Source organism: Cygnus olor, chromosome 4, assembly GCF_009769625.2.
Source record: "Cygnus olor isolate bCygOlo1 chromosome 4, bCygOlo1.pri.v2, whole genome shotgun sequence".
In the NCBI taxonomy this organism is placed as follows: domain Eukaryota; kingdom Metazoa; phylum Chordata; class Aves; order Anseriformes; family Anatidae; genus Cygnus; species Cygnus olor.
Window position 1 is genome coordinate 8,926,211 of NC_049172.1, and position 27,155 is coordinate 8,953,365.

Below are 27,155 nucleotides of genomic sequence, written 5' to 3' on the forward strand. Positions count from 1 at the left end.
CTTGAAAGAAAAATGCAAGCTTAAAATAAAATCTACCTGATACATTAACTTCATCATGGAAAAAAGTACAGTGACTGTAATCAGTGTTTATATTTTCCTCACTGTGTACAAAGATGGGTAGATATGATGATTTTTGCATTCCTGGCAGGGTGTCAAGTGTGAGGTTACACAAGCAGCCCAAGGCTCATCAAGGAGTCAGTGACAGGATCAGAAATAAAACTCAGAGCTCTCGGCTTCTAAATCTGTATGCAACTTAAAGGACTAACAAAAACATTGGCAGCATACTTAAATGAAACCTCACGTTAGGGAAAGAAGTTTCTATAGTTTGGGAAATAAGCCAGAAAGCCAGAGAATACAAGTTACCTTACCTGTGAGCTTACAGACCTACCAAGGATTTTGGTACATCACTGAACATCCATTTGGATAACTCCTGCTCTCCATGAGCCTTTTTTCCATCAGGCATAACAGTTTTGGTCCCCCTGTTCAAGATGCCTTCCAGCTGTCCCTTCCTTCACCATGCTGTTTGCCATGCACCCCCTCTTCAGTGCCACTCTGTGTCCTTCTTTCAGCTCTCCCTGTAACCCATTTGCTCTTGGCCAGCTACAATTGCAAAACAAAGCAAACCCCAGGAAGTCTATTCAGGCACTGCAAATGTGGAATTTGCAAATACACAATCTAGCAAATCGAAATGCTAGACAAGTGTTTACTTTTGCTGTCAAACATCCATAACAAACCCAATGTTAAGGTTCTGTGGTTCTAAGATATTAAGGACTGACATAAGATTTAGTCAAAAGGTCAAAGTCCTTAACTGTAAAAGATTGCATAATGTCAAAATTGCCTGTTCTAATCCACATCAAATTTTAGCAACAAGTTATCCTACTCTTCCATCTTCCCCCACCCCCATATACGTGGCATGCATGTTTAAACTAAGGCAAGACCTTTCTGACAATATTAGCAAAATGTCAGGAATCTAATTTAAAATGAAAACATAGTTTCAATCTTAATTATAGAATATCATGCACTCCTGTTCAAGGACAGAAACGGGAGAGACTCCCCATTTAACCTACACACTCAGGAAAGATCTGAGATTATACCCGAGTAAATAATCAGTCACAAAACCTCAAGCTCCTTGTTTATTAGCCCACCCTGAACATGCCAATAATTAGTCCTTTAGAAGGAAAATAAATTACTGTGCATTATCTCCGGGATGCCTGATATCATATCTGACCTTCAGCATCATTAACTGCAGACATGAAGGTCTTTCTTTAGAATAGCAAATATAGGAAGAAGCTGTGCACATTCTGTCTGAGGGTTTTTTGCAGCTCTGGGGACTTTGTTGTGTGGGGGTTGTTTTTTTTTTCTTTTCCTTTTTAACCACCATAAATAAGATATTAGATATGACATTTTCTTGGTTATATGCTGGAGTTTCTGGGAAATAGCAGAGGAGAGAAACAATTAGCAGCTATTACAATCCAAAGATTATTGTTAATATTTCTTCCGTAATAAATCAGTATTAGCAACATGTTAAGTGGACATGAAGGCTTAGTCCTAAACAGTAAAAACATGGGGTTTACTCTAAGTTTACTTTTGTACTCTTAACTCTGCACCTTCGTAGAAAAGGAACTGCTGGCAGTTTATGCAGTTGTAGTCTATGGACAGCGAGACCTGCAAGGAGCAATTCAAAACTCCTTCATGTCGAATAAAGTCTCCTAAATTCCTTCTCCTAGCCTCTTGGCCATCATAGGGGCTATATGGAGACCTATACACTTGCAGTGCATCTGAGTTCACATCATCTCTTTTGAAAGCTTTGAGCATTTGTACACTGTATTTATCATCTAGAATTTGCTCTACAAGTAATGAAGAAACTCGGCAAGCAATTCTGAGCCACTGGAGCCGGGGGGGAAGAGAAAGGTACTGACTTAGCACTGAAAGACCTCATAATGAGAATTAAGAACAGAAGCAATCCGATAGATGTAGTTTGGACTGGTATGTGAAAAATGACCTGCTTGCTGGCTTTGAGTTATTAAATATTGGAACTCATCTGATGTATGTATATCCGTACAGACATGGTAGAGAAGCAAAGGGTTGTTCCACTAAACTCGTGTCACAACGTGTGCACCACATGCCTACTTTAAATCATCTAAGAACTTCTCCTGTCCAGTCTTAGGTCTCTTCATTTAGGAGTTAGTTTCTGTTCATCTGTCACAGTTCTGTGGTGCAGAGCCTGTTGCCACCAAAGCTTATTACAACCTCACTGTTGCTACACTGGATAAACCCACCAAACTAGAGAAAGTCAGCAGTTGAATGAGTGCCCTCTTCTTTTCTTATATGCAATTTAAGGGCTTTGACTTTGGAACCAAAAGGGGAAAATGGGCTGCTGCTGTATATTATGCTCATCCTGACGAGTTCATTGCAACAGGATGGTGTGGAGACACATCATGTGGCTAGGCTTTCAAAAGGGCCACGTAATTATGTGACCTCAGCTCCTTTTGAAGCTGTGTAGAGGATAAAGTAAAGAGCATTTATAGATTAAAAGCAAGTGGTGCCAGATTAAAATATTATGCGTTAAAGTAACAAGCGGTTATGGTGTGCTTTATGCAATCTTCACTTTATTAAATGAAAGTGCACGTCTCAGACTCTTACTGACTGTGATACAGCCTCAAAATATGTATCATTAGCTGTAACCTCAGCAGCTAATGGCATAAAGCAATTTCTTTGTAGGATAATTGTAAATATTTTTGTAAATATGACCAAAACTGGATAAGCCCTAGTATCAATGTGCCTGGAAAAATCACCTTCAGCTACTCCACCATCTTACATACTTACCTGCAGGGAAGAGAGAAAATAGTGACAGAGGCAGCTGGAGAAAATACATGGGAAAAATGGAAAATGCATTTTTTTCTTTCTTCTTTTTTTTTTTTTTTGATAATCTGATCCATTTTCTCTAAAACAGATAACCATTAACACAAATTCAGCATAACGGTAAAGCTAGCAAAATCTAAGGACCAAAAAGGAGAGCCAGTTACAAAGTTCCCTCTGCAAGAAGCCATGGTGTGTTGCTTTACACCAAAGGGAAGAAAGTTGTCTTTAAAATAAGCCAGTTCCCAAGCCAAGGACTTTCCAGGTAAAATTAAACACAGGATTTTGGGATGCCCATGGTCATGGTGTTGAGTTCACAATTTAAGCACCGTGCATATATGTCCATTAATATTTTGCGAGGTATATACTTCTCCACGTTGGGGAGGGAAAGCATTTAGAAAAGTTGTTTTAGTGACTATTTGGTGACACTGCTTCAATTTTGGCCTCAAAGGAGGCAGCACCATAATCTCTGCCCAATTATCTTTCATATGTCTGAGGTTCTCCATTCCCAAGTGCTTCATTCCTACCCCCTCCCTGGGCAGAAGGGTTATCTACTTCTCCCAGCGCAAATTGCAGTAGATGAATTCTTGCTGTAGAAAGGGATATTCTGCTTGTCAAAGCTAACCACCTAAGCCAGATGATCTCACACATTCAGATAGCCTGAAGGCCATTTATTTGCCACGATGTGCCATTGAGTCTCCTGTGGTTATTGGCACAAATGGGTTTCCAAAAGGTCAGAGCAAGACATCTGGGACCAGAATGCTCAGGCTGAACTTCCAACGCTTAGGGGTCATCTGTGCTCACAAACTGCACTGAACTAATTAAATGAGCTTCAAAAAATATTTAGTTAATTGGATGCAATTCCCCAAATCAGTGCAAGTGTGACTGATGCTGAAATTGAGTTAAACCAAATTGATAAAAAGCCTCCTGAAGTCCTATCTATGTATCAAAGTTGAACTGGTTTATCTTTCCAGTACACTCTGACCTCTGACATATTCACCCTTCTCCAATTTTCTCAGTGTGTTACATCAATATAAAGGTGCTAAAATTGCTGTAGACATTCTTTGTAGAAAGAGAATAGCCAATGCCAACATAATACATCTCTGTAATAATATATCTGGATTTGTACAAAGCATTTGTGCCAGTGTAATTACTTTAGTTTAAAAAGCTCACCTTTAACACTTAATAGAAGCACTTCCACAGGGACAAAAAATGTATTTACAAGCTTAAAGTGGAATATAAAGTAGAACTCATGGAGAAACATCAACTTAATTAAAGGCTTTTTCATGAATGTATTTAATATGCAATTACAGGGGTGCAATTTCTGTGCATAGTCCAAGCCTCCCACTGATTCTCCAGGTATGACATAAGGTCAGGTACTTTTAAAATGAGGGAAATAAATACCCACTTTTGGTAAGCCCCTGAGATCCTCAAACAGAAGGGACTATGCAAGTGTAAAGTATGATTATTACTATTTCACTCGTCCAGCAGTAAGTTACACAACAAAACATCAAAAGCCCCTTTGAAAATGTACATTTCCCAACAAGCTGTAGGAAGAAGTTTAAATTACTTTTCTCAAAGCAAGTAGCTCACTGTGAAGCCAGCTGCTCTGCATGTGAGTCAGCAGCCTCAGCAGCCTTCCTAGAGTCAAATCCAACAGCACCTTTCTAAATTCACCCTTGTTAAAAAATTTGATGATCCTGGTAGAAGTCCCTCAGGCATTTGCCAAGCAGTGCTGTTGATACAGGGAAGAAAAAAAAAAAAAGAAGGAAAAAATGTCTTTTTTTTTCTCTTTGAAGAGAGGAGGGGAGTCATTCTTCATTATTTCAGGTACTAATCCCAGCAGGTTTGCATGGTTATATGATAAAAATGTCCTTTCTCATTGTTTGAAGGTGTAGTCAGAGGGACCAGTGTGAAAGCCAACTTTGTAAGGCAATGCCTGTGCTCTGGCAGCAGGAGCATGGCCATAGCCCAAACTCCTGCACAGCCACTGCAGCTATGCGTGGCTACAAGCCTTCCACTTACCATTTCTGCTGCGATGCCTGCTTCCCTTTGGAACAGCTCTTTCATGACAATGGAGCGCTTGAAAATAGTTTTATTCTGAAAGCTCCTGCCCAAATGGCAGAGGGTGTCTATAGTTGCCTTGTTTGAGCCATCTCCAACAAATGTGTTTAATTTGCAAGTACAAATGGAGGTGGCATTTGGCATGCTGTTCAGCAATTCATCCAGCTTGGATGTCAACCTGAGGTACGGTCTCCTCTTGCTTCAGCCAGGGGAGCCTGTCCATACACTGTGAGCAAGTGGGGTCATGTGGCCTCCACCGCCCATCTTGTGTAGTGCCATCGCCTCAACAAGGACTTTTTACCCCTGGCACTGCCCGGTCTCCAGCACGGTTGGTCACCCATTTATCTACAGCCAGCATGGTCAGCCATGACTCTTGGCCCTTGACAAAAAATTGACACATCCATGACTCAATCCATGCTCAGCATGGCATCTCGTGCCCATAACCCTTCCAACTCATCCATGCCGTCCTTCTACGCAGAACAGGTGTTTTTCAGGCTGAAAATGTGTCCTTGCAGACACCTGTGCAAGCCAGCCTGTTTGCACAGAAAGAGGTGGTGGGAATTGGGTGCTCAGTTCAGTTAGTGGCACACATGGGAGAACAGGAATGTCAGTTTGTGAGGCTAATGGAAGCAGAAAGCAATATCCTGGCCTTTTCCTCCCTTTCTTAATAGATGTGCCTTTGAACACCTACACAAAGCATTTCTGTTGAAGGAATTTGTATCACTCTCATGCAGCTGCAAGACTGGTCTCTGCAGTTATCAGTATGAGAATCTATGCAAAATTGTAAGATACAAGTAAGTATTTGTGACAACAGGGTCTATGAAGAGTTTGCAAATTCTTTTAGAGTATTTTGAGATGACTCTTGCTTTGCTGAGAAGACCTGAACTTGGATTTCCATTGTCCCAGGAACACACAACACTTTCAGTAATGCTGCAGCTAATCCAGGCAGTGCTACTCTTTGTGCCCTCTGAGTGGCAGCTATCAGATTGCTTCACATGCAGCAGGAATGATGCACAACCTCAACTGCAAAATTTGCCAGCTGAACAGCAGCAGAAGGACAGGGGAATAGCCTTTGCAGCTCTGCATGGGTGAGCTCAAGCTCTGCAGGTGATGCAGAGCCAGGAGACGTGCTGCCCCGTGCCTTCTCCCCCTAAAATATGCGATGGGGCACATGAACCGCAGGGATTTCCTGGTGTATTCAGGTATGAAAGCATTTGGAGTTGCAGCCAGCCTAAATTCAGACTTGTCCTTGTGCCTTGTATTTCCTGCTGACTGCCTCCTGGTCCCAAGAGACATCTTGACGTAGGAAATATTGTCCATAAAGTTATAGCAGGAATTTAGGTTGACTAAATATGGGCCTCAGCATTCACCTGGGGAGTAAGCAGGGAGTAACCAGTGTGCTGTAAATTCACACCCAGACTTGGTGAGCATTCACTCAAGCCTTCAGAAGTTGCTTGCCTGACTTTTTATGGGCAATGCCCTGAGCGCACTGGTAGAAGTGGGAAGCAGTTATTACAAAAGATTGAGAGAGCATGCTGAGAGTACACATAGGTGAGCTTGCCTCAACGAACCAAATAAATGAGTGTGAGACCATAATATTTCTAAAACCAATTGTAAGGCTGGAATCATTGCTGTGAAATAAAGTTTTAAATAGATATTACAGGCAGTATAGTCTGTCCCATAATGCCTCAGAAAAAAACATCACCATCAAAAAGCAGCTCTTCTTGCTCTGATATTTCAGTCGAGGTAGCATTTATGTGATGTCTGGAAACTTCAGGGGGAGTTATGTCTATACCTGCAATTGGGATAGGCTATATCTTCATTAGCAAGCAGTGCAGCCAAGCAGGAAGAGATATATAAAGCACAACATATGCTGAGCACCCAATCTCAGCATTTCTGGGAGCTGGGGATTATTGCTCTGGTTTGCCTCTAATGTGGTCATGTGCATTAGGCACGCACCAGGAGTCCATTTTCCAGTTTTGTTTCATCTGCAGGAGGCCAAGGCCGTGCGAGCATCTTGCAGCGCGATGCAAAACGTGGGGGAGATGGAAAGAGCAGTAAATTCCCTGCAAAAATACTGGAGGGAAGGGGGAGAGGGAGAGGGGTACCCTCTGCCTTGCACCCACCCCAATCCCCTCCCTGAGAGCAACCCCCTTGCTTACTTTGGGTTTATCCATTTCCCTTTGCAGCAGGATGGGATTTGTAGCATTTCCCTTGTTCCCAATGTGGATGGAGAGCAGCTGGGAGATGGTTAACGAGCCTGTCGGACTCTTGTACACGCTAAGCAGCCCCAGTGTGCCATGCTGTGTGAACTGCAGAAAGAAAAGGCGAGAGAAGCAATCTCTCTTATTTATCCGTTCCGAAATATAACTGTAAATTGTGTTATCATTTTGTCGATATACAGGGGCTTCCAAAGATTTCAAATAAATAATGTTATGACCCCGGGTGCCTTATTGATTTTTTAATAATTTCAAAGAGAAACCACTCAGTTTCCTGTTTGCTGACAAATTCTTTTCTCCCCAAGGAATTCCCATTGAGCATGTATTAAAGACAGGATAAAATAATTCCAAGGAAATCCAGAAAGAGGGCTTTCTGCATGGACTCTGCTCAGCAAATGGGTATTTAACCTCTGACCAGTGACGACAGGTCTCTTTTAGCTCTATTAGATCAACAGCAAGCTACTATAATTAAATAAAAAAACTGTTTAGAGCCTCACCGAACATGTCCTGGGAATTAAAGCATATGGCAGGGATAGGGAAAAAAGACTTTCCGTATGCTAATGACCCTTGATGTCTGAAATAAATTAGATCCATTAGAGTTTATGCTCAATAAAAGAAAGACTTTAAGCACTCCAAAGTTAGTGACTCGAGACCGATTTTGGCTTAGAAATTCAATCTGCCTACTTATTAATTCTTAGTAAGGCTCTGAAGAAGACAGGGGATGCAAAATCATAATTCTGTGCTGTATCAGAATTTTAAAGTGCCATCAGTTTCTTTTCCTTCTTTTTTTTAATTAAACCATTTTTCATGCTTCCTTTTTTTGTTCTTCTCATTAATTTGATTTTGTTCCCATTTTTGTTTAATTTCTTTCTTTTTAAGGTTTCATTTATCCTATTTCAACTGAACAGAGAACCCAGAATGAATATGGATTTTCTTGTAAGTTTAATGTTTCATTTTATGTTCCTGGATGCTAATGTGATGCTGTTCCACGGGTCAAGCTTTAGTGTTACACCAGCTCTGTGTGACTAGGCAAAGAGGGACCAATTGGGCAGAGTAAGTGGCAAGCTGCCTGCTTGACAGAGGTAGCAGTGTTTCACTGTCAGTGGGTTGACACAGGATGATAACAGCCCTTATGCCCAAGGAAAATGGGAGAAGATACTGCCTCAAAGACAGAAACTGGAGAGAATGAACCCTCTCTCTTGTTAGCATTTCCTTAGCAATCAGAAGAAATGTGGTAGAGAGATTAATTTCCATTGAGCTGGAACTCAGAGAACTGCTTCTTGAACTGCTGGGGATAAAAATCCTGCTTTTTTGAGGCTGGTGCATTGGAAGTCTGATAGGCAGAGGCTGATGAAGTTTGATTGGTCCTTTTCAACATCTGCCAGCTCTCACTTATATGGCTAGAGGGCAGCCTGGCTTAAATGGCTAAAAGGTGAGGAGCAAATAAATAAATAAATAAATAAGAATTATTCACATGTTTTAAATTAACAGAAATAGGGTACTAAAAAGGTCTGATTTTTTTTTTTTCATTATGCTATCTCTGCTACTGGGACTCTTCACTGTATAGAAGCACATCAAATTTTGATCATGTACTCAGTCCTTCTGGAAAAAAAACGTGTAGTGGATAATGATGCTAGAGATTAGCCTGGAATTAGTGCTGAAGATACTGTATAAGCAGCTAGTAGAAATATCATAGCCATTTTCTCACAAGACAGCTATAATAAATCTGGGTTCCTTTTGGTAAATTACCACATTATTTCTTGTGCTTGCTTCGGCTTTTATCCAAGTATGTATGTGTTAATGCCAGTGATGAGAATTTAGAGGTTGATTCTCAGCTTTCCTGGATTTTTTTTTAAAGGAAAATAAGTGTAAGTGAAAATGGCTTGACACATTACAGGTCAGAAAAACCAAACTCAAAGACACATTCTGATACTTCAGGCATTCTCTAAAACTGAACCTTTTTTTTTTTTTTTCCTTCATTAAAAAAATAAGGATTCCAAAGTTTGCAACCCCACAGCATGATCTTTGGTGTCAGATGAACCACTAAATGCTAATACTACAATACTGTGTCACTAAGATGTACTAATTTATTTCATGGATTTAATTTGCTTCATGAGACTAACTCTGTAATGTGTTGTGCTTAGTAATTCAGTGCCTGGGTACTAGATAGATGAACAAGCAGATAGGTACAAAGACAGAACACGAATTAGAGAGAAATCAAAGATCGTTTCCCATCAAAAGGGCATAGACCTGTTATATAGCTTTAGAAATGGCTTTTAAATTAACCTATAAAAAGGTAGTAAATATCTGCAGGAAACGAGAATAATAAGAATGTATTTTCTGATAAGTCCCTGTGAGGAGCGCATTGCTTTAAGGTTCCTGGCCTCTCTCTCTCTAGCTGCTCCTGACTCAGATGATGTTGCTCTCTACGTCGGGATCGTCATCGCCGTGATCGTGTGCCTGGCTATTTCTGTGGTTGTGGCCCTCTTCGTCTATCGCAAGAATCACCGTGACTTCGAGTCAGACATTATCGACTCCTCGGCGCTAAATGGAGGATTTCAGCCTGTTAATATCAAGGCTGCAAGGCAAGGTTAGTTGTCATAGCACTCCATGTTGACCAATTCAGGGATATGCTATGAGAATATGGTCTCTGGGGCTGTATGAATGATATTTGCTGGATGCTTGTTGGCACTTCATAAAAGGGAGAAAGATTATATCCATTTGTTTCTGATGACCAAGTGCTAAAAACCCATGGTGGCCTTTTTCAGATGTGCTCAAGAACATACAGCAGAGGTACTTAGCTTGTAAAGAGAGAAGGTGAATGTGAGAGTGAAACAGGCATGTATAAAAATACAGGTCTTGCTCAAATTTAAATCAAAATCAAAGCTATGACAAAAACAAGAGAGACAGGATTCATCATGGGAGTAATACAATACAATAATTCTATCACATCCACCTCCCCTTTGTTTCACTAATAGCCTTTTTTACTGTGCCATGTCTCCACAGGCATAAATAGTAGTTTAACAAGTACTTTACTTTCAATGGACAATATAGAAGAAGAAGTTGTAGTGGATATCATTTAATAAAGAACATCTTTATCACATGTGCATAATAACTTGATGATTTCCACACTTTGGCAGCCAGAAAACAGCCACTCAAATGAGCTGTTTTTTTCAAGACCCCCATTTAGGCGGAAGAGTTCCTCTTTTTTTGTTTTTCTTTTTTTTTTTTTCCCAATACATGTTTATGAAGAATAAATCAAAGTAAGAGTTACAATGACAAGAGAGTTGCCATAAAGAAGGCTAGCAGAAATATCATTTTCTTTGCTGAGGATATCAAAGTGTGTGACACAGGTACTAATCCCACACTGGCAGGGAGTCATGGGCACAATGACTTCATAGCTTTGTTCTCTCTCTTATTTCAGGAATTCTGTCTTTAGGCCAATTAGATAAATTGGTTAATGATTCTCACTTAGCATTTAAGGAAGGAGTATTAGTTAATAAAATTAAATCTACTGAGTATGGAAAACTTCTTGCCCTGAAGCTAGGCATATTATGCTTGAAATCTGAGCACAGTCTGGAAAATAATCCCAGTGAAAAATACTTAGAGCAGAAACATGCTGTAATTTTGTATAACAATTAGAGTGCAAAGTGGCTGGGCCAATACTAGCTCTGGGAGATTGCTAGATATAGATGTCTGGAAAAGGTGATGAAGGTCAGTTTACAAGGACTTTGTATATCATAACCTTTGGTATGAGCAGAACAGAATGAAAAACCAAATCATTAGTAGGAAAAAAGTCATCAGAACAGAGAAATAATCATAAGAAATATGGTTCTTCTTTCTCATTTTGAATGCAGACCTCCTGGCAGTGCCACCAGACCTCACTTCTGCAGCAGCCATGTACAGGGGTCCTGTTTATGCTTTGCATGATGTCTCTGATAAAATTCCGATGACCAATTCTCCAATCCTGGACCCCCTGCCCAACCTGAAGATTAAGGTCTATAATACTTCCGGTGCAGTCACCCCCCAGGATGACCTCTCTGACTTCTCCTCCAAGCTGTCCCCACAGATTACCCAGTCCCTGCTGGAGAATGAGACCCTGAACATGAAGAATCAGAGCCTTGCTCGGCAAACAGATCCATCGTGTACTGCATTTGGGACCTTCAACTCCTTAGGGGGCCACCTAATAATTCCCAATTCAGGTAAGTGCTAGCCATGTTTTAGGGTTTTAAGTGGAGTTAGCTTTCTTCTATGCCAGAAAAAACAAAAAAAAAAACAACAAAAAAAACAGGGTCACTCCTGGGACTGTGCCTTTTCTTTGTTCAAAACAAACAGATGTTTTTCCCCCATTCAGATTAACTAAGATGCTTCAACGATCCTTTCCCCAAAGTCGTGGCTGCCTTTTTAGCAAAATTTTGCAGGGCTCTTATCACTTTCTGAGATACATTAGGCTTCAGTGGTCCCCTGTGTGAAGTGAGATTCAACATCCTTGAACTTTTCCTTTCATGCAGCTCTAGAAAAGGGACTACAAGCCAGAAAGCCTCAATCTTGTCATCACACATAAAAAGGACAAATTAATTAAAAAACAAATTGGTTGTTCCACTTCCAATTCATTGCAGACTGTGTGGTATTGCAGTAGGATAGCAGAATGCTAATTTTTGGAAGGCTTTTTTTCCTGCACACATTATATAGTCAAGGAAAATAAGGCCCAAGAGTGTCTTGTCCATATTTCTCTCCTTGTTATACATAGTGTTGATTTTTTTTACAACATCAGAATGGGGTTTAATCAAATGCATGATGCAGTGGATTTGGGTGTTATGCAAGTTTTCCTCTTTCCACAGTGGTCAGGAATCCCCCTGCCACTGGTCTGATCCCAGGTAGTATCCCCTTTCTCTGGTGCACTGAGTCCAGGTAGTAGACTTGTGAGACCACCACTCACAACTACCCAGTGCTGTAGCTGAAGGTCTCACAGCTTCCAACTTTACATCCTGTGGTCATCTCTTGGCCATTTTACTGCACTGTGCCCTGTCTGAGGAGATGGTGCCTAACCTTGTCTCCTGCTCCTTTGCTGGATCTTTTTTTGTTCATTGATGTTATGGAGAAAGCAAAACATGTAGGTGGCCCAGAACCAGTTTGTTCCTTCCAGGATACAGCCCTATACAGCCCAAGAAGCAACCAAAAGTGGGCCCTCCTCTCTGAGTATCAATGGAGAAACACGGATATTAAATTTAAGAGCCTAAGTGGAAGGTGAATTGCTTAAAGAAGTCTGGTACTAACTGCTAAGTAACATTGAAAATTCGTGCTACACAATCCTGGATTTCACATTTTTCTAAGCTGCAGCTGAGGGTAGACATTAATACTCAGGTTTCTTATGCCATGGTGGTGCACATTGTCAGGAAAGTCCATTAGTCATATTTAATTCACATATATTAATATCAATTTGTAAGGAAAAAGAAATGCTTATTTATTGCTGTAATTGCTTCAAAATGATTAAAATAAGTTTTGTAAAATACATCAATCTGTCTACTGCTACTTACTGTGTATGCATCTGTGCTGCTTCTAGACATATGTATATCCTCCTAGCAGTATGATAAAAGTCCTTCATTTACCCTGTGCCTGCCCTCTTACAGCTGAAAACGGGCACAGGGGAGGTTGCGACAGCCCTGTAAAGAAACAAGTCGGAAAACCTTCCATAGATAATCTCTTTCCTTCAAAATCCAGCTATGGGACTGAGACATAGCAAATCCCTAGTACATGGGAGGTTTCCAGTGTAACCAAAACCTGTGTGCTGAAGAGAAGATACAGGACTGTGCAAGGATTTTATTACTCTTATATGCCTTTATTGGGCGTATATGCAAATAATCTGCCTATAGGTTTGTATTCAGCTACACAGTCACAGCTGAATTAAGTCCTTGCCAGTGGTTCCCCACTGCCCCTCACCTGCACAGACAGCTGGCTGAGCCGCGTCCAGCAGTGTGCAGCAGTGAGATCCTCTGCTGTGTTTGTCATGCAAAGACAGGACCCTCTGCTTCCCTGGGATTTCTGCTCGATTTCTGAAATCACAGCAATGTAAGAACGGTGTTTTGTAATCAAACGTGCGGCTTGTCAGGACTGCAAAGGGCACAGAGTGTATTTGCACAGGTTTTTTCAAGGTTGGATATCCGAATTTTGAGCCACTCCACAGAAGTAGGCACATTCAGAATACTAAGAAGCCCCATTTTTTCTCCCTTGTAGTCTAATTAGAAGCTGAGTGCATTAAAAGACAGGGTGCCAGTTGCAGAGCCCATCTTTCAAGAAACAACTAGTTCTTGTTGCTTCCTGGGACAGTACTCTGCTGCCTTTCTCTCTTGCTTTTAATTAAATAAGAATTGCCTAAGGAGATATGTCCTGTTACAACTGCTGGAAACTTGAGTCAGAGTTGTTCTTTCTCCCATTATTTTACAAGGTAAGAAGCAGCGTAACCATCTGTCTGATCTTTAAATAAAATAAAAGGGAAGGGAAGAAAATCCTCTTCTCCACTCCACGACTGCAGTGCCAAGACACAACAGGAGCAAGGAGTGACCATCTGATCACAGGCGATGCTGGGGTTGCCTACTTTATCTCCAGAGTTGCTGAACTCATTTAGAGTCTTTTTGTGAGGCTGGGTGAAAATCTGGCATTGCAGGCTTCATCTTCTGCTTCTTCTGTCGCTCTTCTTCACAGGCCCACCTGGGTTTTTCTTTTTTTTTTTTTTTCTTTTACTTTCTTTTCTCCATTTTATCTTTTGTGTCTCTTCTGTCCTGCAGGAGTGAGCTTGCTGATCCCAGCGGGGGCCGTTCCCCAGGGGAGAGTCTATGAGATGTATGTGACAGTTCACAGGAAGGAGAGCATGAGGTAAAACATACTTGCTTGCACATTTATTTGCTTGTGCATTAACAGAGGGGAAAAGGGTGTGGGGAAAATGTAGTAACTGAAACCCTGTGATAATACGCTTATGCAAAGCCAACTGTGCTGAAGCTATTTGCTAACCTGGAGGTAAATGCGAGCAAAGCTGAGGATAAACTTTGCCACAAAACCAGCTCAGACTTTTGCTTTCCTAATGAAGAGCTGCATTCTGCAGCAAGCTCTCAAGCTGGGGAGAGATGCTGAATCAAAGCCAGAAGCAGGTAAAATAAGCCAGCATGAGTCTGGTGCAGCAGAGAAGATGTGAGGTAATCTCCTAATAAAGACCTGTGCCACAAAAGGGGCAGGGAGCGGAGGAGCAGGGTGACAAATGGACTCAGCAGAGGGGCGAGTGCCTGAGCACCTGTCCTGGAAAGCCTCCTCTCCTGCTATAAGGAAGGTGAATCTTTATTTTACCATCCACGTGCTTGGCTGGTCCATGCAGTGATGAGGATGGAGTCAAAAGCATTTGCTGTCCACTGCCTCTCCGTGCCCCAGGCACACCACAGCAAGGGCCATGCAGACCCAGCATCAGGACGATCCCTGTTCTGCCCACAGACCTCTATCTGCAGGTGTGGCCAGTTTGTATTCCTGATCTTGATGTCTATTGAGCGATGTGGCAGCCTTGGCATTAAAAAAAAAAAAAAAAAAAAAAAAAGGTTCCAAAAAGACCAAGATACTATTGCAGCAATTTAGGAAAACTTAATGAAGAGGAAGGTGAGATCTTGATCTTCAGAATGGACTCGTGTACAAAGGCTGAATGGCAAATGTGAAACTAAGCAATCATTACACGGTACTTTGCCTCTTTCTCCTCCTCATAGCTAGATACATTTTTTGGCTCAGCCCTTTAATGGCTTTTATAATGTGCTAAGCCACAGCTGTGTATACACTGCGTGATATTGAACACTATTCTTTAGCTTGGTAGTCTCTCACCCATTCTAAAATAATCTGCTTAAGGAAAAAAATAAGTAACACCTTCCCCCCACCCCCCCTGTATTTTTGCATACATTATTCATGGCCTGCTCTTTGAAAAACAGATAATTGCAGCTACAGAAAAAAAGTGTCTTTGTTCATATCTAATATTGATTGTATTCCTATTACTTTGGGCTGTGTTTTGAAGATGCTTACAAACAACATTGGAAAAGCACTGTTTCCCGGAGAGGGAAAAATAATGAAAATCAGAGGGCTTCCCCTGTTATTCAAATGCCTCCAAATCTCTCTCCTTTAAATATCTAACTCTTCCCCCCAAAAAAAATGTTTTGTTACCAGAAGTTATATGTGCAATTATTTTCTTTCCAGCCAGCTATGGAGGGAATCCCTGCTTCCTTATTCATGCAACTGTAGGCAACCAACACTGCATGCTAGCCTGATTTATTGGCTTTGGGGATCATAAAGCCTCCTCTGTGTGTGTTGTGATAGCTGTTACTCAGCAGGTCACACACAGAGGGATAGGTCAGCCTGTACTGGGGGAAGTGTGGCTGGAGCTGCGCTGGCCACCAAACTGAGCGTATATGTGCAGAAGTACAGAAAGGTGTGAGCCTTCGCTTGAAATGAAGATTTTGGGAAGTGATTTCTTTCCCCAGCAGAGAGCAGGCTGGCTTGGCCATAAGGGCAGCAGAGCTCTTCCTATCATGGTTAGAAGAGCCCTACATGGGGCCCAACTGCTTCGGTTTTGTTTTTTTTTTGGTGGTGTTTTTTTTTTTTTTTTTTTTTTTTTTTTTTTTTAAGGGGGGAGATAGGGGCAGAGGGTGCTGCTGCGGCTGTTTTGTTTGTTTGCTTGTTTTATTTTGATTTGTTTGTTTGTATTTGTTTAGCTTTTTTATAGAATAGTTTTTCAGCTCCTCTCCAGAATACCATGCTTCTCATGTTCATGGAAACCAAACTCTTCTTATGGTATTTAAATTGGAGCTCATCAGCTATCGCCCAGATCACTCTCAACTGAATATTCACCCAAAATTACCTAAACACAGTGGGACTGTACCATCCTCCCCCGTTACCTGTTTCCTTTCCCCAGATGCCCATGGGCAGAAAGTGCTGACTGCACCCAGCACCCAGCCGCACTGGCCTCCTGCCATGGCACTGTGCTACCAAAACTTTTTTACCTCCCTTTCTGCAGCAGAGATGCACTTCTGCTCTCGTTTCCACCAGTATGGGCCACAGATGTTGCTTGCTATAATTGGAGCCATATGAGTGCCACAAGTTGGTGTGCAGTGTAAATTATTTTTTAAATCTGTTACCGTGCTGCTGCAGCACTCCAGCAGAGAGTGGTAGCCCACAGTGAGGACTAGCTGCAGACAGTTACTTTTGTGGCCAGGCAGTAGCTGGAGTGTGTTCAATAAACCCTGTGAGGGCCTGCATTTATTTTCATGTGCACTGTGTGAATGTGCATGGATTGAAAAGCCCTGTCATGCATTGATGTAGTTTGAAAGGGCACGTATAGGACACTATAAAGTGTAAGTTATAATCCTCTTGATATACAAACAGCACTGAGGTGAGAATTTGGTCCTCATAGTGTTACCCTAAATAAAACCAATGAAGCAACAGAGAGGCTCACCATTGCAGATCACAAGCACATCTCCAGCAACTTAGGATTTAGCTCATACTTTGTTCATAGAAATACGAAACAACTGCTGAACAGTCAAACTGAAACAGGAAATCTGTTATCCCTCAGAGCCCTGCAAATTCCCCTTTTCTTTTCCTTCCTTTGTTTTCCTAATCCATTTCCCCCAGTTAGTCTCTGAAACCTGTAGTACAGAAATTTGAAAGACTTCGCAACCCAGTAATATCATTCTTTGTGTTGCCTTGCAGATTGGTTAGGAGAGCTTTCCAGGACACTCTATTTATTCCATTCCACATCCATCAAAGCATGTGAGAGCAGGAGGGTCACCCTAAAAGCATTATCCTTCCGCAGTGAATTGGGGTTCTGATGGCTTGCAGTAGAGGCCACTTTGAGGCAGTTTTCTCTGTGCGTGTTGGCGTGCTTAAGGCACAGGGTTTTTTTTTCTTTTCCTAGCCCAGTGCTCCATCGGGCTGTTTTTCCTGCTCCTGCACTGCAAGCTAATCCTCGTTCTGCCTGTCAATTGTAGCAGGATGGGTTGCAAGCAGCTACTGGGCACTGATCCCTGGCTGGCATGAGAGATTCATGTTGACCTGATGAAAAGGTCCATGAAGTGACTTACAGTGCAGAAAAGGGTATCTATGTATATATGTTTGTGTTTGTGTACAGACAGATAGATAATTAAAAAATAAATAAATGAGAAGCCTATGTGAATATTTCACAGCTGTCAGACAGGTTTCTATCTCAAGCTCACTGGCTCCAATAGAGCCAATAATCTCTGTCACTGATGATCAGATGTTCTGCCCCTTAGTCTGGGGAAATGCCATCAACTTGCAATTTGCAAGAAGGAGTTCCTTCCTGAGCTTTAAAATAAACACGTTGTTGTGACCATGACCTGGCAAGAGGCTGTTGCCGTGAGCAGATGGAAAAGCCTAGGTCTTAGACAATTAAGGATTAAATAGCGAGAGTATAAACCCAAAGACTTCAAGATTTTCCTGACTGTTTCATGTTGAAGAACAAATGTAGCTCTGCACTAAATTAGTGAGCTGTGTGCTTCCTTTGGAAACATCTGGCACTGGTCAGTGCTGTATGGGGTCTGGGTCTTGATGGACCACTGTTTTGATCTCATGTGGCAGCTCCTGTGTTTCCTGTACGAGCCCCTTCCGGGCTCATACGGCTTTAGGTGGAACTGCTCTTGCATACTGTAATCGGAGGCAGGAACTGCACTAAATGTAGCACGGTGAAGGACAGTTCTGTATAATACATTGCGCAGGAGATTTTGCAAATGAGGATGGATGTCACCTCTTCCAGGAAATGTGACAACCCTGGAGAACGGAGTATGCAGCTGTCCTGAAGTTCTTGCAGGAAGACACATGTATAAATGGTCTGACTTCCAAATCAGCTACCTTAAGAGAGGGAAGGGTTGTGTAAGCCTCCTCAGGATCTGGACCAGTGGCTTCACATTGTATGTGAAAGGCAGACTTCATATTAAGTCACCTAGCTGATCAATGAGTTTGATCCAAGGAGCAACACTGCCTTTTTCACCAGTAAGCACCAAGCTTGGTTAAGTGAAATAAAAGAAATTGAAGTCTTCCGTGTCTGGTTCGACCACCTTCCTTTTGTATCCCAGTTGCACAAAAATAATTGCTTGCAACTCCAGAAGACAATGTCTGCCAATCATTTTAATTGAAACATTTGAAATAAAAAAGACCAGACCAGCAGCAAAAGGGGAGGAAAATTTCTCAGATCACCTTCCTTCTAAAGGCAGACTTGCAGGAGAACCAGGAGGCCAGTCAAGAATATTAGATTTGAAACTCAAGAGGGAACACGTGTTAAAAATAAAGTCCCAGCAATGAAAGGAGAAATAAAATGTCTTTCCTCTGACTTTTGGCTAAGCTGTGTGGAAGGGTTGCCATCTGTTGCTGCGAGTTATCCCTCCCTCCCTCCCTGCTCTGCTCTGTGCCTCCTGTTTTCAGGGAGCACGGTCATTGCCTGTAACATCGATGCACGGTGCCAGGGAGCGCAGCGGAGCCCACCGAGGAGCAGAGATTTCTCTAGTTGTGCTCACATCTGCTGCCTGACAGCTACCTTAATGAAAACAGTCTGGCTCATTACAGGGAGACCGTTTTGAATGAGTAATCCCATTAAAAAACACAAATTTGATTGTGAAAGGGCTGGATACAGTGAATAAAAGTTTGTTCTTTTTTTAAATAAAAGTTGACTGTTCTTGATGAGCAGTGCAAGATACGGGACAAGGTTTAAAAATATCTGAAGCCCTTTCACTTACTGTTACTGCCTTTTAATAGCAATGCTAAACAGGGAATTGAATTTCACTCTCGGTTTGATCTCTGTAAAACAAACGCAGCTCTTATGGCTGCAGTGAAGTGACTCTGGAGTCATACTAGCACAGCTGGGTGTCCAATCCCATTTAATAAGTACTTCTAAAACTACTACAAGCCTAAATTGAAGCACACATGGATTTGTTTTTGTTTGTTTTTGTTTGTTTGTTTGTTTTGTTTGTTTGTTTCATTTTGTTTTGTTTTCTGGATAACAGCCTAAAAGTACATTCTGACCCACGGTTTTAAAGATGTCTGCTCATAGATCTTTCTGCTTTGGAGGAGATGAGTCCCTTGCTCTGTATGGTCCCTTCAGTCAGTGTTTGTGTGATCTGTAACACAGAAATCACAAGACTTGGTCACAGCAGGCTCTTGTCTGGGTCAGAATCCTGACTTTGATGGTGCTGCATCACCTGCTCCGGGAGAAGGTAGAAAAATGTTCATAAAGGATAACCTGTCTTTGGGGAAACTTGTTGTTTACAAATCCCATCAATTAGTGCTGGGTTATGCCTCGAAGCAGAAAGATTAATGTCTCCTGTATAATAAATCTTGACTACTGCATCTGTTTGGCTGTAGTAAGGTATAATCCCTTTGCTTTAAGATGGAAATTAAAAGCAATGAGAAATAAGAGGTCTGTCAAGAGGTTTGGGTCCCCGTCTTCCTGTCAGTTGTCATGAGGTACCTCTCTGTTCTATGCACTGCTGTGTGGTTTCATTCCTCCAGGTTTCAGGTGTTTATTTCTGAGCCCTCTCTGCAGTCCCTAAACACTCTGCTACCTGCAGTCATCTTAGAGCTGGGTAGGAAAGGGAATAGCAGCTTGGTGTGCTCTGACGTACCTTATCCCCTACAACCCCAGAAATCAGATTTACTTTTTGCCACTGTGGCACACGGCAAGATGATACCTGCTGTGGTGCATTACGTTCACCTGAGAGCTTTTTCATTTTTACTGCTTTGCCTTGCCACTAAATAAAAACTTTTGGAATTTGTTTCATTCCAGAAGTGAGAGCCACTGAACAATTAATAGGATTTTATTTCCCGCTGATATTTTAATCCTCTCTGGATCTTTTGCATTGCTTCCCGTCTCTCACTGCTACTTGCAATAACTCCTTCTTTATTGATGTCTGCAAATTTAGTGATTGTGCTGCTATTTACATTCTCTTCCACACTGTGAGTAGAAATCCTGGCCTCACAGTAGTACTGACTTCAATAGAGCTGAAATCCCACTATTAAATGACACTGACCCTCATTTCGCTCCACTTGAGAGCTTCTCTGCAACTCATTATATCTCAGCTTTTTGTGGCTTTGAAGTGGCTCAGATTACTTGCAGTCCCCAAACTGGCTCAGACTTTGGAGAGCTGAGGTGGGTCAGTGTCTGCATGAGGCAGGTATTGGAGGAGAGGCACTGGGACCAGCAACGTTGCTAACTTAGGAAAAAATACTAAACCCTGCTATTTTTGCATTTCCTTTCTATGGTTATATCCACTTTCCATCTCCCTCACTAACCATTCAGTCTGGAGTCCCTCCTGGCTTTGTCTTCTGCATTGTCGTTTATACTTGTGCTAATCAGATATAAAATGTTGCAGTGTAAAATTACGCCCTCCATCAGAGTCCTAAAATTTAACGGCTAACCAAATTTTGTCACGGAGCAGTGACTAAACTTAATTTTACTTTGAGACAACTTTCAGCTGTATGATTTATCAGCGCTCTATTATTTTAATGATCTTTTGGCTTTTTTTTTCTTTAACTGCATGCATCAGCGCTCAGATTCTTATTGATTTTAACTCATTTTTCACCTAGAAGACATTGTATGAAGTTTTTTACAGCAGTCATGATATATTCCCTCTTATATTCTTTTTGACTGCTGGCCTTATAATTCAGTCTGAAAAACTATGATAATTCATATTTTTCCTCACTTCTTCATGGGTCAGTAGTCATTTAGATGAAGCTAGGTTAACCAGATGATCAAGTCTATAGCTTGTCATATCTGTAGCTTTCCAGATGAATATTGTAATTTTCAAAGGCCTTTCTCATAAGACTTCATGTTTTTTGAAACTTACTGACTTAGACTATAGGAAAGTGTTAAAACATTTGTTAATACATTAATGGATACAACACATTGTGAGCCATTTTTAAGCTATGCATTGCTTCAATTAAAAAAAAAAAAAAGGAAAGAAAAAGAAAGAAAAAAGGAAACTGAAGTAATGTTTTAGTCAAAATCTGCCCAATGATTTATTCAGTTAAGTCTTGCAAGAGAGCGATTCTAGATCTTCATAACCTGAATCCAGAGATCCCCATAGTATACAGCAGGAGCTGAACTGGATGCTCTATATGCTAATGCTTTATTTCTCTTATGTACTGTTTGTTAGGCTAAAACAACCAGTGTGATTCATCATAGCTGGCCAGATTGTTATATTTTAGTTTTTTTGAAAGACAGATACCACAGCTGTTTGTTTCCAGCCCATGGCTTTTTAGAAACAATTGTTAAGTCGTTTAGTAAACTCATCAGTTAATTTCCTTTCGGATCCACAGATGCGTATCATCTGAATTTACTGATTTGCATACACTTCAGTTTTTCCATGTCGGACCTTTTTTTTTTTTTTTTTTCCAAAATGTTATGAAAATTTCCAACATTTTTATGAACAAGAGACACCTTTCAAAAAGGCCTTCGTCCCACTTTCAAAAAGGATTTTTCAAAAGTTTCTCTTTCATTTTATGTAGGACTAATGGATTATTCAGTGTGAGTTAAGGTGGGCAAAATTAGGATATGCCTGTGGATGTACCAGCGATACCCAGAGTAGATGTAATAAATTTGATCTCAACAGAGCTTTCTATCCTGATTTGTTCTCCTTAACTATTTTTTTTTTACTCTTTTCTACTACTACTTTTTTATTCTTTTTCTTGTAGATGTCAACAATATCCACTCTTGTCTCAACTAATCCCCCTAAAACCAATCCAGGTATAAACACAAAGTGTTTGCATATGCAACTGGACTGAACCTTCAGCCAGAGTGGAAGATGCAAGGTCCCATGGACTGACCCAGATTTCCAAGTGCAGATCACACCCAACACTTAATCTCCCGCTTGCTGGTTTCTGGATCATGAATTTGTCCTCTCTGTTGTTTAGAGAAGTAGCTGATGAGGCACATTCAGCTGTATTTGTCATACACCAGATGTCAGGGTAGTTAAAGTCACTTATGCTTCCTCTGCTTTAAACTCCTCGGCAATCGGTCTGGGATAGTTCAGGCATGCACACAATTGTTTACAAACTACCCTGTAAGAGAAGGATTATTTTTTCTTTCTACATACCTTAGCTTTACATACCTTAACGTGCCTTTTTGCCCTTTCTCCCCCTACCCTTCACACATCACCTTTCCGTCCTGCCGTCAGGCCTCCTGTAGAAGACAGCCAGACCCTGCTGACGCCGGTGGTGAGCTGTGGGCCCCCAGGAGCACTGCTAACCCGGCCCGTTGTGTTGACCATGCACCACTGCGCAGAACCCAACACAGATGACTGGCAGATCCACCTGAAGCACCAGGCTGCCCAAGGGCCGTGGGAGGTGAGTCTACGGGCCTCCAGCCTGCAACGGCTGTCCAAGATGCCCAGTGCCCCTAGAAATGCTTTCTGGGGGCAGTCCCAGTGCCTCCTGCTGTGTTCCATGAAGCATAGCCTTCCTGCAGGATTTTGGCACTTGAGCTTTTGGTCTTGGCAGGTTATTAAGCCAAAATCATGGGGAGGGAATGAAGAGAAGAGGCAAAATAGAAAATAACAACTGAAATAACAACTGAAAAGCAGTTCTCTTCCCAGGAGAAATAGAAAAGAACAACCGAAACTGAAACTCAATTCCAGAAATAAGAAAATATTTTTTACAGAATACTTTCAATTCCCCTAATTTATATCTGTTTGCAAGAAAATGAAAATAGTGCTGCACATGATCCCCTGCTTCAACACCAAGACATCAACCAGCTTATTAAAATTTATAGGACTTGCTTTTCTCTTCTTTTTCACTCCTAAGGTGTTGGTGGAGCACTGCTTTGATTCAGTTCATGCAGTCAGCCCCAGCCCTGCACCCTGTTAATTTGGGCACTGCTAGGCCATGCAGGCTTGGTGAGAGTCTCCTGCCAGCAGTGCAGCAGGAGGATGTCTGTCCCATGGTGGGGCGGCAGAAGGACACCACAACTGGAGCATGAAGTGATGCTTGCAGCAAGGCTCAGCCATTCTGGCACAGGCCTGCTCTTCAGTCCTGCCTCCTGAAGAACTTGGTTGCTCCTGGGTACCTGCTGCTACCAGTTTGGTCTCACATAATTAATTTGGCAAGGGCATCTTCTCCTACTGGTAGGTTTTGTGAGGGCAGGGAGGCTTTTGAAGGCAGTTGGGCCGACAGCCGCCAAAAGCGGTCTGTCCAGCAGGGCCTTCACAAGACTCTTGCTTTGTCCCCCTGCCCGTGGCACCAGCACTTCCTCACACTGGGAGAGCTCACGCAGTGAACACAGGTCTGTCTGGCCAAACAATATGCACCCTACCAGCCTGGCTCTTGGCACCACACGTATGTTCCTTATTTGTGTCTGTGTTACTGGCATCTCTTTGTTTTCTCCTCCGTCCTCCCTGCCCTTGACAGAGAGGTTGTGTCTGGTGCCAGCACTGCAATCAGCACTGTGGCACCTCCTTTTCTGCTCTCAAGAAGGACCATGCCACCCCTGCAAATGTGACATGTTCACCTTCCAAGAGGCCAGAGGCACCAAGTTTAATGCCAAATCTCTGCTATACCCCCATTGCTACAGACTTCAAGGCAGCAGGGATAAAGCAAATGAGATGTGGTGCATGGTGGCTGTGTAAGAGGCGGCCACTGCTGCCCTTTTGCTCCTGTTCTCTCTCAGGACCACTGGAAGCTCCTTATGTTGTGTGCAAGACATTGCACGCAGGGTTGAGTGAAGTTGGCAGGAGAGGTGTTTTCTTCTGAGCGCAGGGAGGAGGCTGTTTGCATTCAGGCTGTATGTATTTTTTTTCTTCACCCTGCAGTCTTGTCACGGAGGATTATTCTGATGAAGCAGCAGGTGATATTTCATGTAGATGTGGCATTCGGCCATCGTACAGGTTACTTTGCTTCCTTGAGTTTTTATAACACCTTATTGTCATGCTTAGGGAATGAAGGGCAGTTATTTGTTTATATTTATTATCTGATTAATCTAACATGCAGGCAGCAAGAACTTCGAGCATCATACAGGCTTGAAAGGGGTCTCCAAGTACAGCAACTCTGACAGGTCAGGATCTTTAATGTGGCCTCTTTCTCCCTTAGGATGTGGTGGTAGTCGGGGAGGAAAACTTCACCACCCCATGCTACATCCAGCTGGACCCCGAGGCCTGCCATATCCTGACAGAGACCCTCAGCACATACGCCTTGGTGGGACAGTCCATCACCAAAGCAGCAGCCAAACGTCTCAAACTGGCCATCTTTGGACCACTGTCCTGCTCTTCGCTGGAGTACAACATCCGCGTCTACTGCCTCGATGACACGCAGGATGCCCTTAAGGTGGTTGTTGCTCTCATGCTTGCTTTTCCTCTCTCATCCTAGCAAAGCAATGAGTAGCCCCTCTGCTGCATGTGTTTCTTTACCATAGATTATTTTTCTGATTAGAAGAAAAGCCTGACAACAAGCTGCTGTTTTACAGTTTAACCCCCGCACACTATAAATTGTCCTTTGCACAGGGATCTCACACACACGCCAAACTGTTTTCCACCTGCCAGCATTTTTTCCTTTGTTTACCTGTATCATATCCTGAATCCTAAGATTTTTGCATTATTAAAAGGCCATAAGGTACACCGGGCTTCATTCGTTATTCATGTATTTTTAATGCTAAGTGCCAGCTCCCCAGAGATGGGTAAACATATAAATGCCTCTTTGTAAATAGTTGATAATGATAAAAGAAGCTTCTGGGCTGTTAATCACTGCCTGCTTTCATACTGCTTCATTACACCTTTTCGTGTGCAGTATTTTGTGTTAGGAATTTGCCACTAAAATAAATCGAAGCTGTTGCTTTCTGTAACTGTACACCTTACCCTCATTGCATAATTCTAGCGTTCTCACACACACACGCACGTACTCCCTCACATACAGATGAGCAGATAGATAAACATACTTGCTATTTCTCTTTATAAATATGTGTGTTTATACAGATGGTATCTATAATAGATGCACTCATAAAATATGTAGCTCCAACTGTACGTGTAAGATTGGAGGTTATTAAAAGGTGTTTTTTTTTTTTTTCCTTTAAGCATAGCCAGTGCAACTTCCCAAATGTTTCTTTGCAGCAAAACAAGCTCACTCTAAGCAGAGCCATCCTTGTGCCATGCACGAGTTTGTCATATCAGCACCGTGTGGGAACTGATCAGACATAAGCCCCCACAGGCTGCTGGGGAGATGTTCTCGTTTTTCAGTGCACCGGCCTCCATCACTGCAAATGCCACCGTCCCTTTTCATCCCAAATACTGCCCAATACCAAGGCCCTGCCTGCTCTTTGTTGCGGGGATACTAGGAGCATTTTCTCTATAAATAAGAAATTTTTGTCCCCAAAAGTGGAAAGGATCTTTTGTACCGATCAAGTGGAAATGCTTCGAAAGTCATGAGGGCTTTATGGCTGTGCTCTTTGGGCTCTGTGCTGTGTAATATGATTTTCCAGGGGTCCATCCAGCCTGAGGGAATAATAAGTGACTTGGCAGAGCCTTGAACAGATAGTGATTGCAGTCAGAGCTGGGCCAATTGGATTAGGTGTTACTCAAGAGTTGTTGGCTTGTTTCTAATAGACTGCAAGGAACATTGCAGGGTAACGTTAATCCAATTCAGAGAGCAGAAGGGATCAGCAGAGGCGCTGAGTAACATAACTGAAAACCATCTTTTACTTGAGAAGCTGCATTGAACGTCTGGGAAAGGAGATGGCGAATTCTTGGGCTTCAGCTGCAGGTTAAGTGAGCTTGTAATTTGGGGAGGAAAGAGTCGCTGAGCAAAGTCGAGTGGCCACTTTCATGCTGGCACCTATCACTTCTTTTTAATTCTCTTCCTCTTGGCACTTTCACCCCAAGACTGGATGGCCACACACACAAGCTGCTGTACACTGGGTTCAAGACCAAGATAGCTGGGGTTTGCAGAACAAACACAAGTACTTCAAAGGGCTGGAGCACCTCTGCTGTGAAGAGAGGCTGAGGGAGCTGGGGTCATTCAGCCTGGAGAAGAGAAGTCTCTGGGGAGACCTTATAGTGGTTTTCCAGTACCTAAAGGGGGCCTACAGGAGAGCTGGGGAGGGACTCTTTGTCAGGGGGTGGGGGGATAGGACAAGGGGGGAATGTCTTTAAACTGTATAGAGAGGAGATTTAAATTAGATACAAGGAAGAAATTCTTTACTCTGAGAGTGGTGAGGCAGTCAAACAGGCTGCCCAGAGAAGCTGTGGATGCCCCATCCCTGGAGGTGTTCAAGGCCAGGCTGGATGGGGCCTTGGGCAACCTGGGCTGGTGGGAGGTGTCCCTGCCTGTGGCAGAGGGATTGGAACTGGATGGTCTTTAAGGTCGCTTCCAACCCAAACCATTCTGTGATTCTATGATTCTACTTGCTGGCCATAAAGTGTTTTGAAGCTATAACTTACATTTTTCTGGAAATAAAAAGTTTGGGGAAGGTGAAAGTTAAAACCAAATCTAGTAAGCCAGTTCTAGGTGAAAAGGTTGAGCATGCTGATGGTTTTGGCTGGGATGAAGTTCATTTTCTTCACAGCAACCTGTAGGGTGTGATGTTTTTAGCTGTCTACCAGGCTTAACAGGTGAGGAAGCTGCCTGCACCAGGCAAGCTGCTGGCCATGGAGGGCAAGGTGTGCAAATGGGGCTGCCCTGGGCAAGGCAAGGCCAGGGAACGAGAAGCAGTGTGAGTTGTTGCTTATCATTATGTATTTATTCTAATAGGCAACTGAATGCATTCTGTTGTTATTTACAGCTAGGAGTGAGTGTGCCATATGCTGAATGGGTCCTAGCAGTCACTCAAAAAAGACAAGCAGTTGCTGTATATAAAACACAGCATTTATTCCGCAGGCTTTACCTTCTGGTTGTGCAGAGTAACAGTTCACTGCTGAACCACCGGGGCTCATGGTGCAGCTGGGAAGTGCAAAGACTCAGTGTAAATAATGGCTGGGTTATTGTGGGATAGGCTTGGTTGGTTTGCTG

General features: G+C 42.4%; 1 protein-coding gene across 3 annotated transcripts in view; it reads left to right on the top strand.

Annotated features, from left to right (window-relative positions):
* The window catches only part of UNC5C (unc-5 netrin receptor C), a 254,603-nt gene that overhangs the window by 217,206 nt on the left and 10,242 nt on the right, over positions 1–27,155 (top strand). For 2 of the 3 annotated variants that reach the window (XM_040555786.1, XM_040555788.1), the window contains 6 exons: positions 8,022–8,078; positions 9,541–9,732; positions 11,000–11,344; positions 13,928–14,015; positions 22,343–22,511; positions 24,249–24,482. In XM_040555786.1, coding sequence (XP_040411720.1) covers positions 8,022–8,078; positions 9,541–9,732; positions 11,000–11,344; positions 13,928–14,015; positions 22,343–22,511; positions 24,249–24,482 — 1,085 coding nt within the window. The remainder of the gene's footprint in view (positions 1–8,021; positions 8,079–9,540; positions 9,733–10,999; positions 11,345–13,927; positions 14,016–22,342; positions 22,512–24,248; positions 24,483–27,155) is intronic. The other variant, XM_040555787.1, reaches the window with a different exon arrangement.